General features: G+C 42.4%; 1 protein-coding gene across 1 annotated transcript in view; it reads right to left on the bottom strand.

The window, feature by feature from the left end:
- Positions 1-6,938: 6,938 nt before the first annotated feature.
- The window catches only part of CENPF (centromere protein F), a 60,757-nt gene continuing 53,427 nt past the window's right edge, over positions 6,939-14,268 (bottom strand). Inside the window, exons 19-20 of the mRNA XM_065936216.1 lie at positions 12,069-12,247; positions 6,939-8,065 (exon numbers count right to left, since the gene is read on the bottom strand). Coding sequence (XP_065792288.1) covers positions 7,862-8,065; positions 12,069-12,247 — 383 coding nt within the window. The 3' untranslated portion in view covers positions 6,939-7,861. The remainder of the gene's footprint in view (positions 8,066-12,068; positions 12,248-14,268) is intronic.

Genomic DNA, 14,268 nt, shown 5'->3' on the forward strand with positions numbered 1-14,268 from the left:
ACTCATTGGGATGGTGTTTGACTTCTTGGTCTCCTTTACTCTCTACTAGGGGGTATATGGTAATATATGAGGAGCTTTGGACTGGAGATCAGTCTAGAACCCCAGCTTTGTTTTGGTACAAACTTTGTAACACTTTTGGCTGTTTTGGAGAGTGTCTTCTTGAGTGCCGAAATAGGGCCCCAGTCCAGTATTTTGGGGCTTCCCTGGTGGCTCAGACAGTAAAGAATCTGCCTGCGATGTAGGAGACCTCGGTTCAGTCCTTGGGTTGGGAAGATTCCCTGGAGAAAGGAATGGCTACCCACTCTAGTATTCTTGCCTGGAGAATTTCATGGACAAAAGAGCTTGGCAGGCTACAGTCCATGGGGTCACAAAGAGTCAGTCACGACTGAGCGACTAACATTTTTCACAAAATTATTAAATATCAAATGAGATAAAGCATTTGAAACTGCAAGGATTCCACTTGACAAGTATGGTTATTTGTATACATATAAACGTTACCCTCTGATCGCCTTCAAGGTGTCCTAGAGGAGAGGAATAACAAAGGACAATCATCTTATTCATCTCCTACGGTCTTTGTTTTGAGGGGATGAGGGCTGCTGGGAATTTTGTGTGCTGGAATTCAATCTGTGAGTCAACAAAAATGTATTAAGTTTGGGGATATGCGTGTTTCCTTGTGATTTTCTAAAACATCAATAGAACATTTACATTTACATACATAAATACATCAACATCACATAGGACGACCTTGCTGCAGCATCAGAACCAACACAAAAGCAGTCCCTTTGGCTTTCATACCAGGAAAGACTGCTGCTAGAGATGTGGCAGATGAGAATCTGCACACCTAGGAGAAGGAAATGGCAACCCACTCCAGCATTCTTGCCTTGAGAGTCCCATGGACAGAGGAGCCTGGTGGGCTACAGCCCACGGGGTCACGCAGAGTCGCGCCTGCACACGCACGCACACACACGCACACACGAAGCAGGCAAGCCCCTCACACGGGGAGGGGCCTGGCCGGCCTTCTGCCTGCGTTGCAGGGCTGCTTCAGCGCCAGCTCCAGCAAGAAGAAGCTGGTGTCATCCAGACGGTGAGCACGCGCTATGTGGGGAGCAACGTGCCGGGGCCCGTCCCACCTGGGACCCGCAATAAACGTGTGTGACTCACCTTAAAAAAAAAAAAAAGAATCGACACAGCTGTTACTCTCCAGAAACCACTAGACAATTCTGTCCAACACTACACAGGGTGGAAGAGTGAGACATACTACAAAAAGAATTGAGGCATGGAAAAATGAGTTTCTGTAACCCAAAGCTTAAAATACATTTTTTTCCCAGTAAAACAATGCTATGAGTGGAGGTGCTGATAGTTGAAACAAAAGTATTTCTCATTTTTAATTCATTATGTGTGAGCTCAGTTGACTTTCTAAGCTTGATTAGGCACAATTCGTAATACTGTTTCTGTAAAGAAATGTATTTTGAGTTCCAAATGGTCAATTTATATGAACTTCAACAACACAACTCATTTGTAATTAAAATTGCAGCAACTGTTTTCTTTGAGTATTTTTAATGAGCCAAAGAAAAACCAAAACCAGTGGACAGTATACTTGCAAGATCAGTAATTCAACAATATGAACAAGTCCACAGTGATTAAACTCATTTGCAAAACAAGCATTAGTGGTTTGAGAATGGTGAGAATTTTGTAGGACAGAACTTCATCTGAAATTAATGTGTAGTGTTGGATGGACAGATTTATCTAACAGGTGTAAACTGAAATTTTAAAATCACCTGTGTAATTATCTGTATACAGAATTGCTGTTTGATTGTGTCCGAATCTTTTGCAACCCCATCGACTGTAGCCTGCCAGGTCCCTCTGTCATTGGGATTTCCCAGGCAAAAACACTGGAGTGGGTTGCCACTTTGTTCTCCAGGGGATATTCCCAACCCAGCGATCGAACCTGGGTCTCCTGCATTGATAGGCGGATTCTTTACCACTGAGCCACCAGGGGAGCTCATCTACAGAATAACCAACAATTTATTAAGTGTAAAATCATTTGTATAAGTAAATAATAAGCAATGAATTTAATTATCATGACAGCATCAGGAGGTATTGTTGTTGTTGTTTAGTCTCTAAGTTGTGTCCAACTCTTTGCGATCCCATGGACTGCAGCACACCAGGTTTTATTCAGTTCAGTTCGGTCGCTCAGTCATGTCAGACTCTGCAATCTCTTGGACTGCAGCATGCCAGGCTCCCCTGTGCATCACCAACCCCCAGAACTTGCTCAAACTCACGTCCATCAAGTAAGTGATGCCATCCTACCATCTCATCATCTGTCGTCCCCTTCTCCTCCTGCCTTCAATTTTTCCCAGCATCAGTGTCTTTTCTAAGGAGTCAGTTCATCACATCAGGTAGCCAAAGTATTGGAGCCTCAGCATCAGTCTTTCCAATGAATATTCAGGACCGATTTCCTTTAGGATTGACTGGTTTGATCTCCTGGCAGTCCAGGGGACTCTCAAGAGTCTTCTCCAACACCACAGTTCAAAAGCATCAATTCCTCAGCACTCAGCTTTGTTTATGGTCCAACTCTCACATCCATACATGATAATTACTGGAAAAACCATAGCTTTGACTAGATGGATCTTTGTTGGCAAAGTCATGTCTCTGCTTTTCAATATGCTGTCTAGGTTTGTCATAGCTTTTCTTCCAAGGAGCAAGCATCTTTTAATTTCATGGCTGCAGTCACCATCTGCAGTGATTTTGAAGCCCAAGAAAGTAAAGTCTGTCACTGTTTCATTTGTTTCCCCATCTATTTGCCATGAAGTTATGGGACCAGATGCTATGATCTTCATTTTTTGAATGTTGAGTTTTAAGCTTTTTCACTCTTGTCTTTCTCCTTCATCAAGAGACTCTAGTTCCTCTTCTCTTTCTGTCGTAAGGGTGATGTTGTCTGCATATCCAAGGTTATTGGGTATTTCTCCCGGCAGTCTTGATTCCAGCTTGTGCTTCATCCAACCCAGCATTCCCCATGATGTACTGTGTGTATAGGTTACATAAGCAAGGTGACAATGTACAGCCTTGATGTATTCTTTTCCCAATTTGGAATCAGTCTGTTGTTCCACATCTAGTTCTGTTGCTTCTTGACCTGCACACAGATTTCTCAGGAGGCAGGTTAGGTGGTCTGGTATTCCCCATCTCTTTAAGAATTTTTCACAGCTTGTTGTGATCCACACAAAGACTTTGGTGTAGGCAATGAAGCAGATGTTTATCTGCATTTCTCCAGGCTTTATTACTATTCCCAATTTTTTTTTTTTTTTTACTATTCCCAATTTTACCAGAGGAAACTGGGGCATAGTGAAGGTCAAACTTGGCCCAAGGTCACATGGAGAGCCCAGGCATTCTGACACTTGACTTTCAATGTCTACATTATATTAAACCTGCATTTTAAATAGCGCTTATGCATTGAGTTGGGGCTTCCCAGCTGGCGCTAGAGGTAAAGAACCTGCCTGCCAATTCAGGAGAGATAAGAGATGTGGGTTCCCTCCCCAGGACAGAAGATCCCCTGGAGGAGGGCATGGCAGCTCACTCCAGTATTCTTGCCTGGAGAATCCCCATGGACGAGAGGAGACTGGTGGGCTGCAGTCCATTGTGTCTCAGAGTCTGACATGACTGAAGTGACTTAGCACGCACACATGCATGCATTGTGGTAGTAGTTATAAGTTTTACAAGTTGAAATTTATAGCTAGTCTCATTTTAAGGTTTTGAAAATTCAACAGAAGGTAATGCAAGCCAGATGCCATCATCCTCGACTGAAGGACAGACATATGCATTGCACAAAATGAAAAAGCTACTTCTATCACAGGAATATTTGTGCTATCAGAATTATTCTGGAACAGCCTGCTCCCAGAGGCACAGTATAAACAAGTGTGGCCTCTCTGCACACAAAACGGAGTTTGAAATACTTCAACTCTCTGAGCCCATGTCATCTTTTATCCGAGGAGCATGATCCCCATTTTGCAAGCTTGTTGGAAGAGCCATTGTTATTATTATTAACAAGCTGTCTCCAGACGTGAGTCAGAAGCTGTGTCTCTTACTTAATCTTAGCCTATGAAATGGAGATCCTAATGCCTACCTCACAAAGGTGTAAGGTCTGAGCAAACGTGAAATCACTTTGTGATATGAATACAACTTTCCACACAGTGTTTTAAGTAGCTGAGCCATAGCTCAGGTGAATAGTGCCTTTAGACACACAGCCCTACCTGGAGGTAGGATGCTAGTTTCAGGTTCTCAGGCTTTTCTCATTAGAACGACCTGGTTCTTCTGAAGCTCCCCAAGGTCTTACCCCCTCAGTGTTCTCTGGTCAGTAAGGCCCATTTCTCTAAAGGGAAGGCAGCTTATGTGAACAGGAGGAGGAGAAAGAACATAGCTCAACTATCCTCAATTGTCAATTAATTGGCAACTACCGATCCCAATGTCCTGCTGAAGAAACACTTGTATCCACTTTGTCAACCACACAAGGGAAATAAAATACATGCCAATGTATTTCATTCAACTCCTGATTGTGGTATAACAAACCTCTGCCTTAAGAAAGGCCTTCCCTGGTAGCTGGGTGGTGAAGAGTCTGCCTGCCAATGCAAGAGGCGCGGGTTTGATTCCTGATCCGGGAATCCACATGCCGCAGAGCAACTAAGCCCGAGGACCGTAACTACTGCGTCTGTGCTCTGGAGCCCGGGAGCCGCAGCTACTGAGCCCCGACGCCCGAGAGCCTGTGCTCCTCAACAGGAGTCACAGCAGCGAGAAGCCTGCACACCCCGGGGAGAGTAGCCCCTCTCGCCACAACGAGAGGAGAGCCCACACAGCAGCGGAGACCCAGCATAGCCTCAGTAAATACACAAATCTTTGTTTAAAAAAAAATTGGTCACAGTTTACTTCCTACTTAAATTATTTTCATAACATCTTGCCCTAGCCTGAATGGCTTTGGGAAAGCTAACTTGGAAATTCTAAGATCAATGTTCTGAGTCATCCTAAGAGTAGTTAGAAGTCTTTTCAAACAAAGACAGTTGGCAAGGGAAACGGATCACCCCTTCTAGAGTTAGGAGCCCCTGGGAAGAAGTATACTGACTACTTTCCAGGTTCAAACAAATCTAAATTTGATAGTTCCAACAAAAGAAAGATTGGGATTGAATGAGAAAAATCACAAATATTGAGAGAAAATTAGTATGTATAGAGTTGAGGGGTTACTCTTAGAAACTTGGGCTACAATTCCAATTGGTTTTTATTCCCTTTTTATTGAAGATGCAGTCCCTTTGAACTCCTGATAACTCTCAATAATACAAAGGGCCATCTCAGTTCCTACAGAATATTCAGGATGAAAATAATCATCTCAGTTGAGCCTGTCATTGTACAAATGAGAATCAAATACCTAGATCTCTGGACTTGGTCTATTTTCCCCTATGATTTGTCAACCAGATCTTATTTGTGACTCAACTGGTTTATCAAGTACTTCAGGGTTGGGACTGTAGTGTATTGTTTTCATGCTATATGCAATGAGATGGAAATGGCAACTCACGCCAATATTCTTGCCTGGTAAATCCCATGGACAGAGGGATCTGGCAGGCTACAGTCCACGGGGTCGCACAGAGTCAGATACAACAACTAAACCACCACCTATATGCAACTCAGCTCATAGTATAACAAGCATTGTTAGCGCAAGGAAAAAAATATTTAACATCTTGTATAAGACTGTGTATAAGACTGTGATCAAGTCTCTACAATTATATAAATGGAAGACATGCTGAGAATTTTCCATAACAAGGAGCAGCAGCTACAGTCCACCTGGGAAAAGATCAAGATGCTTTCATACCATGGAATATTACGCAGCCAGAAAAAGGAACAAAATTGGGTCATTTGTAGAGACATGGATGGACGGAGATAGTGTCATACAAAATGAAGTCAGTCTGAAAAATAAATACTGCATATTAACATAATATATGTGGAATCGAAAAAATGGTATAGATGATCTTATTGGCAAAGTAGAAATAGAAACACAGAGAATATACAGATACCAAGGGGGAAGGCGGGAAGGGTGGGAGGAACTGGGAGACTGGGGTTGACACATATACACTATTGATATTGTGAATAAAATAGATAACTAATGAAAAAACATACTGCATAGCTCAGGAAACTACTCAGTGCTCTGCGGGGACCCAAATGGAAAGGAAATTCAAAACAGAGGGATTATGTATATACACATAGCTGATTCATTTTGCTGTACAGAAGAATACTACATTGTAAAGCAAATATACTCCAGTAAAAAATTAATAGAAAAAAAAGGATGCTTTTAAGAACCCACGGAACCACCCAGCCAGACCTACTGAGTGGAATCTTCCAGTAACTGCAGACAGCCAATAAAGTTGATGGCCTGATATTAGTAATATCTCCTCTGGGCCATGCCCTTGAGCACATGGCAGCCTTGGGATGACTTATGATAAGGATATTGCACCAGATCACAACCCCGAGCAACTGAAGAATCAGGGGGAAAGACAGGATATCACTTTCAGTAGATGAATACTGAGTAGCTTCAGATTATTGCCGCATTATCCAACATAGAGGCCACCTAGCAAAGGACAATTTTAAAATATAAATGTTAGTATTTGTCAGAGTTTATACATAAATCTGAACTAAAAGTCAACAGCAAATTATCTTTTACAAGTTCATGTCCTGGAAAACTTCTTTACCCTGATTCGAGGACACAAGGACTTGTTCCAAAGTTTTTGAAATTGATATGGCTCAGAATGCCTGCATATTTACAAAACTCTATCATCCATAAATGAGCTGGAAAATACCACATACTTGTAACCGTGTTGATGAGATTTAATGAGTACACACAATGTGCTAGACACCGGCTGGACATATTATACGCCTACATAATCTTCATGACCCACATTCCAAAGCTTGTCTTTTTAATATAACTGAATGTGTTTCCTAAATGTAGTAGTATCATTTGTTAAAATATGTTTACTTTTACAAGAGGCTGTTGAAGTTAACAAGAAATGGTACCAAAGTTTATAATATATTTATATTTAGAAATCATTTGTACATAAAACAAAGGTGAATTGAATTTTTTATTAGAAAAAATGCCATATTTTATAGATCACCATTTATGAGAATCCTACCAAAGCACTCCAACAAACTGGCCTTGAGGAGAAACAGCACAATGACAGAAAACTCAAGATACTGTACCTTTGAGGAGCCTGCAGCCAGGCTAACTGAAAATCAACACACAACTCCCACCACACCACACACAAGTGTGAACAGGTTATATAAGTAAGCCAAGATTTAGAAAACAGTGTGGAAGAGGAACACACCCACACATGTATCTGGGTGCATGTTTTCCTTAAAAACATGTAACAGGATTTCCTTCATTTTACTCAACTCAAAGAAATTCTTGATCTAAAATTATTCCATGTCTAACATTATACAAAAGAAATATCATAAAGCAAAAGTTTACATTTTCCTGGGAGCTGTCCGTTGCAAGTAAGAAAAGGTTACTTGAATTTTTTAGTGTAAAATCCACATAAAAACAGGAGTTGTAATACAGTGCTTGCCATTTAAGTGTACCTTGCCAAAATGCTTTATACGGGACTATTTTGCATTACAGAAGAGGAGTATCAATGTAGAGGTCATCAGTGCTTCCACACTTTTATAATTCTTCTACAGGGGAGATCTAAACAGTCAAATGTATTTCGATTTAAAAGGAGCTGTTTTCTTCCCTCTGGTAAGGCGCTGACTGATGAACAGAGACAAGCGCACAGTCAGACTGCGTTCTGCCCAGCAGCCGCCGCCTCCAGGAGTCCTGACACGCTCGGGCTCTTCACTGGACCCTACAGTTCTCACCGCCCCTGGACTCCAGGCTGGCTTCTGGGCTGGGGGCGTGGCGGCCTCGCTTGGCTCTCAGGCCCTCCCTGGGGCTGCCCGCTGGACTTCTCTCGGGAAGATTACTGATGGAGAGAGATCTGGCAGTGGGATCTCGGAAGGCAGTGCCTGAATCCACTGGGCTCTGTTGAGAAACCTTGACCTGCAACACAAGTATTGTCATTAGAGGTTTAAAATCATATTCGCATTTCTACAGCATGAAAAATAAAGTACTTATTTAGGTCATCACATTTGAAGTTCAATTCTTCTTCTAGGAGTTGTACACAGTATGACGATTTCTTCTACCCTGAAAACAGGCCCCCACCTAAACAGAGAAGCTAGAGAAAAGGGTCGGACACCACCTCTGAAGAGCCACCTTGCAAAGCTTTCCTTGACATCTCTAATGATCAGATACTCGTTCCCAAGGTCACCGTGACCTTCTCAGATCAGAAGGTAAGCTCTCTGAGGGCAAAGACTATGTCCTTTTTACCTTTGCATCCACAGTGCCCAGAATATGCTTGACTAATAGCAAACATTCAATATTTGCGTAAGAACCCAAACCAGCTTCCATTTATCTTACTTGAGCCTCTATCATTCAAATAAATGTATTCCAGTGAGTCTTAACAGTTTCATAAGGTGGAAGCTTTATTTACAACATTTAAAAGACCTAGAGCCTCTTCCTCATATAATAACATTTTAATCATTCTCCTTCCATTTAAAGTCCAGATGTCCTGCCTTTTAAGAGAAAGGGGGATCTCCCTTTTAAGAGAAAGGGGGATCTCAAAAAATGTGAGACTTTAAGTAGATGAGAGGGTAATGCAGCTGGTAGGGTTGAGATTTTTTGAGTTTTCTATGGTAGTGAGAAAAAATATGGGGTCAGGAGAAAGAAAGAGCAAGACGGATGACATACAGAAAAACGTCACAACCAAAGTGAAAGGGCAAGAGTAGACGGTTCAGGTAGGAAGATCTTTAAAAGAAAAAGAGGAAGGACTCTTAGTTAGGGTTATATGTGCTCAGTACCAACTCTGAGAAGCACCTATGGGACAGACCACTCCCTGCCCAACTGCCTGCCCGGGACCGCCTTCTGAAGCAGAAGAAGAAAGAATGGAAATTATTTCCCTGTGTATATTCTTTCCATAGGAAGTGTGTGGTTTTAAAAGGCAGCTAAATACTTTTCATTACAAAACATAGTAAATCTGGCCAACAGATCAGATCCCTGGAAAGGTTGCCTCTACCTCAGATGATGTGCAGGACACTTAAAAGGAGTGGCCTTGAAGGATTAGGACTTAATGGAAAATTACTGTCCATGGAAATTTGAAGGAAAAAAACAAGAGTTTTACTGGCACTCTTTTCTTTCCTTTTCTTTTTTTTAAGTAGAAAGTGATACAGAAGACAGACATTTCCCTTGAACCCATGAGCTGCAGGAGAATCAAACCTTTAGTTGCACCATTAAAAGACAGAGGAGGTAGGGACAGAGACTGCACTGGGGAAAGAGAATGTAGCTAGTAAAACTCCTTCTGAAACCCAACAGAATAGCCAAAGTTCACCCTCTGGCCTCCCCTTCCAGACTCAATTTCTTGATTCTGAATTGAGGAAACTGTAGTTGGTAATCAGACTTTTAACTTCGGATTTGATCCTCATGTTGGTTAGTTAGCTTCAGACTTATCCATAACTAGATGAGGTCAGACTTCCCAGGTATTTAAGATATTAAGTGCACCAGTACCCTAACTGTCTTACAAACCGTGTCTGCAGCCACAGTGGGGAGATGATATGCAAATAGCTCATTGGAAAAGAAACTCATAAGTAGGAAAAATGGTTAAGATCCCACTAAATTGCTGACAGGCCCTGTGGTGATGGCCTCACGATCATCTCATACAGTTAGTGGATGGTCCTCTGGAGCTAACTCCCAGAGACAAAGCAGAGACTGATCCTCACCTATTCTGCATCTTAGCCATGTTCCCCTTCGAACTTGTCAGCTGTCACTAACAGTTCTGTTAAATGATCTAGGAAATCTTTCAACACTCAGCCAGTGACTTCAGGTGAATATTCATAATCTGAAGTTTCTAAGCAACCGCTTTAGGAAAGGATAACTTGCGGTCTCTTTTTTCAAACTGAATGATGAAATATGCTCAGCAGATGAGGCAAGCATTTTATAAGGTGACTCAGAAAATGTTGAATTACATTAAAAATCAATAGGCTGGGTTTTGAAGGCTTGCATCTAATCACAAGTCCCCTATAACCTCCTTTCAAGAGGAACCCCATTCATGTGCACAAGTGCACAAAATTGCTTAGCAGTTCATAACCACTGGTGCCTACTGCAGCCTATAGCTCCTGCACACACAAGTCTGCGGGAAACCATGGTTACTGCTCTCTGCTCAGCAGATGTGACGGCAGTGTGGCGAGCAGGCCCCCTAGCGTGCAAAGCGCTCTTAGAAAATAAGCTCGAACTCCACATGACAACTGCTTTACCATCAGTTCCTCATAAAAGAAGGAAAAGTGACCCCTATGATAATCTTATGAGGTGATTTCCTAACACACCTTTAAACATCTATTATTGCAATCACTTCAGGACATTAACAGCCCCATTAATTTAGAAGATATCTGTATTAGACATGAGGACACAAGTAATCTGTTAACATAATCAGCAACATCACAGAAGTCATACTGGAAACAGCCAAATACTTCATTTCAGGAATTAGGCTGTGCTTAATAGCTTTGGTCAAGTCTGGAAGCTTCACTCTTTAAAAGTACTAGTTACTTTACGGCAAAGAAACTGTTTTTATGGTCCCTGGAGAGTCAGGACCTACACCAGTATACTCTTCAGTGTTTTACTGTTAATCAACACTCAAAAGTTAACTCCAAACACGAGTGTACAGTAAGAAAGAAAAATTAGAGAAAGGTGAGTTGGAGGTGGGAGGTGGGGAGGCTTGATGGGGAAGGGAAAGAAATTTGCACAAAATAGCAGAATATTTCTAATTCCAAGTCATAGATGGGCCCAATTTAATGAGTGAAAGAAAATCTCATACCCTTCTCCCTCAGCCTCCAGTGAATAAGATCTTTACTATAATCTAAGTTATAAACAAACTTAACTGTAGATATAAACTCCTTAATCCTTAAAGCTCTTGTATATCAGCATAACAAACATTTGCTTAAATGTTGTTGCTTTGATGCAACTAATCACCAAAGTCTTTGGTATCTAAAATCCTAATGAGGAACACGCCTGCCCACTTAAAAAGTTTTACCTTTTACAAATAAGGGTTACTACACCTTCAAAGTTTTGTTGGCTGGATCAAGGTTATCTGATTGAATACTTAAACTCTAACCAATAAACAAAGTAAAATCACAATATTAAAAACAAAAATTCTGTTAAGTTATTCCAGAAACTTCCAACAAGAGTCCTGTGATCCCTAGTTTGAGAAACAATAGGAAAAGAGCAAGACTGGAGCTGAGAGACAGGTGTTAACCCTGGGGAGGTTCAATCTTATGAGTCTTACTTTCTTCGTCCTTTTATAATAACTACCTAGGAGAGTTCAATAAAATAAAATAAAACCGAGTTCCCTAAAATTCATGTACTTTGCATACATAAACGGTAGCTGCTGCTATGGCTGTGAAGCAAATACACTCTCTGCTTTAAATAACTTGACTGGGCTCTTTGCAAGGTGCAGAGAGGTCCCTAGGATTCCAACCCTCTCTCACTTCAACAATCAAGAGAGACACCCACAAGCAGAGCTCCTTTCTTCAGACATCTACTGAAATACGTGCTTTTCATAGAAAACCAAGGAGTAATAAACACTAAGAATCACAGCAGGGGGGCAGAGGGGTGAGAGGGAAGCCTGTAAACAAGCAAAGACCAGTGCCTGCCCCCGTCCTTCCACAGTTCCCCCGAAACGTTCTAACAAGCCCTTGGCGCTCCGCTCTGACACCACCACTTCCCCTCAGACTGTTCATAAGCAGCCTGCTGGGTCAAGGAGGAGATTGTGCGGCGGATAACGTGACGACTATCCTTGCATCTGCTTGCTGCTGTCCTCACTACTGACTTATTTATACCACGGGGAAAAGGGCAGACTTTGGGCTCCTGGGTCAGAGGGTTCCGTGCCAAAGTCTTGCCCAGATAACGCTCTCATTTCCTGGATTTCACACAGCAGATACATGTTCACGGAGTTTACCTTTTGTGATCTGCTGCCACCAGCTGTTGGATTGGAGGTCTCGGGGAGATTTTCTTTGTCGAGACTTGGAGGGGATGCTGCTAACTTCTGGGCAGCAAGGCGGGGGCTGGTCCTGGTTGCCATGGTGGTCCTCCGCAGGATGTACGGGCTCGTCTTTCCGGTTGGGATGTCGGCAAACCCTAAGGGCACAAAAGTGACCGTCAGCACTGCTGGCTGCACTTCCATCAGCCTCTCCAGGGGGAGTGATATTCACAAGTGACATTCACGAGTGAGCAAGGTTAAGGGCGACTCCAAAACCACTTCCTCCTCCGCAGTGGGCGGCGGCCCCACTTTATTCACAATCACCCTGGGAGGCAGCAAGCTGAGTAAATCCCTCACAGGTTTTTTTTTTCTTGTTAGAAACAAAAGAAACAACATGGGGGAAAGGAAGGTGGGGGTGGAAATAACATTAAAGGAAAAAACTTCCTGTATCTACTAAGAACAAACCGGCAGGCCTTCCGGACTGGTGGGGGAAATAAGGGGTAAAATGGAAAGGGGCAGGCACAGGGGAAGGCCTGCTCTTGTGGAAAGGGGGAATTTGTGAAGTCACAACAGCTACTTGCGGGGATACTCTCGCGTAGAAAGACTGGATGGGGGGAGAGTCTGGATCTTGCTAAGAGTGACTTCACTCGGCATCATCTCCCCCCATAGAGGGAACTGATAGAACCTGTGATGGCCAAGAGGAGAACGGCAATCCCAAGGACACTAAAAGAAAGCGTGTCATACACGCTCCAAAACGGCCTTAAAGCAACTACACTAACTACAGGAGCCTGTGCTTTTTTTCTTTTTTTTTTTTTGTGCTTTTGTTTTTAACCTTTACCTACAAATAAAAAGCGGTCATAAAAAAGAGCCAACTATTTGAAGGTTGGATTTCTTAGCTAAAGGTTAGAATTACTCAAAATTGTGCTTCTCAAACCATCTATGGCAAAAAAAAAAAAGTTTCCCCAAATCATCTCCCAGAATTTTTTCTTTTTAATTGATTAATGGTATTATATTAGTTTCAGGTGTACAACACAGTGATTCACAATTTTTAAAGGTGACATTCCATTTTACTTATTATAAAATATTGCCTATATTAGGGCTCTATTCCCTACGCTGAACGATATAGCCTTGTAGCTCATTTATTTCAAGCGTAGTAGTCGGTACCTCTTAGCCTCCTGCGCCCTCTTGCCCCTCCCCCGTCCCCTCCCCACTGGTAACCATTTGTTTGTTTTCTATATCCCAGGATCCATTTTGCTTTACAATTTCTACCGTACAGCAGAGTGGATCGGCTCCGTGTATCAGGTGAGCCCTCTCTTTGGAGCTGCATTCCCATTTAGGTGACCGCAGAGCACCCAGCACAGAGTTCCACATGTCTGCTGTATACAGCGCATGCCGGTCTAAGCCATCAGCTGCGTGACTCTTTCTGACCCATGGACTGTAGCCCACCAGGCGCCTCTGTCCATGGGATTTCCCGGGCAAGAATATGGAGTGGGTTGCCACGCCCTCCTCCAGGGGGTCTTCCTGATCCTGGAGTGGAACCCTGGTCTCCTGCATTGGCAGATGGATTCTGATCATTCATAAAGAATATCATTTATTCTTTATCACCGGGGAAGCCCATGCGATACAGTAGGGTCTCATTAGTTACCTATTTTATACATAGTATCAACAATATCATATGTCAAAATATACATATATCAGTCCTAATCTCCCAATTCATCCTGCCACCCCGCTTTTCCTCTTGGTATCCATGTTTGTTGTCTACTTCTGTGTCTCTATTTCAGCTCTATAAATAAGACCATTTATAGCAATTTTTTCAGATTCTACCTTTATGCGTTAATATATGATACTTGTTTTTCTCTAGTTCTACGGGACAGAAGAGGGATAGGGAGTAATCTCTCATCTGCTGTGGAATGATACTTTTGTATAATACAATAAGAATGAGTACAATAAAAACTGATTATGTGCTTGGATACTGCAAACAGCAAAAGAGCAAATGGCTAGGAAAATTTGAAATTCTAACTCAAGATTTCTATACATCGTTTTGGTCAGGGGACAGTAACAAACACTCCTAGACTGGCCCCAGTCTCTGGGCTACACGTTGAGGGAACACTGGGGTTAAAAAACAAACAAACAAAAAACATGGTAAGTAGCTCCAGCCAGGAGCCAGCATCACGGGGCC

The sequence above is a fragment of the Muntiacus reevesi genome, chromosome 5, assembly GCF_963930625.1.
Source record: "Muntiacus reevesi chromosome 5, mMunRee1.1, whole genome shotgun sequence".
In the NCBI taxonomy this organism is placed as follows: Eukaryota; Metazoa; Chordata; class Mammalia; order Artiodactyla; family Cervidae; genus Muntiacus; species Muntiacus reevesi.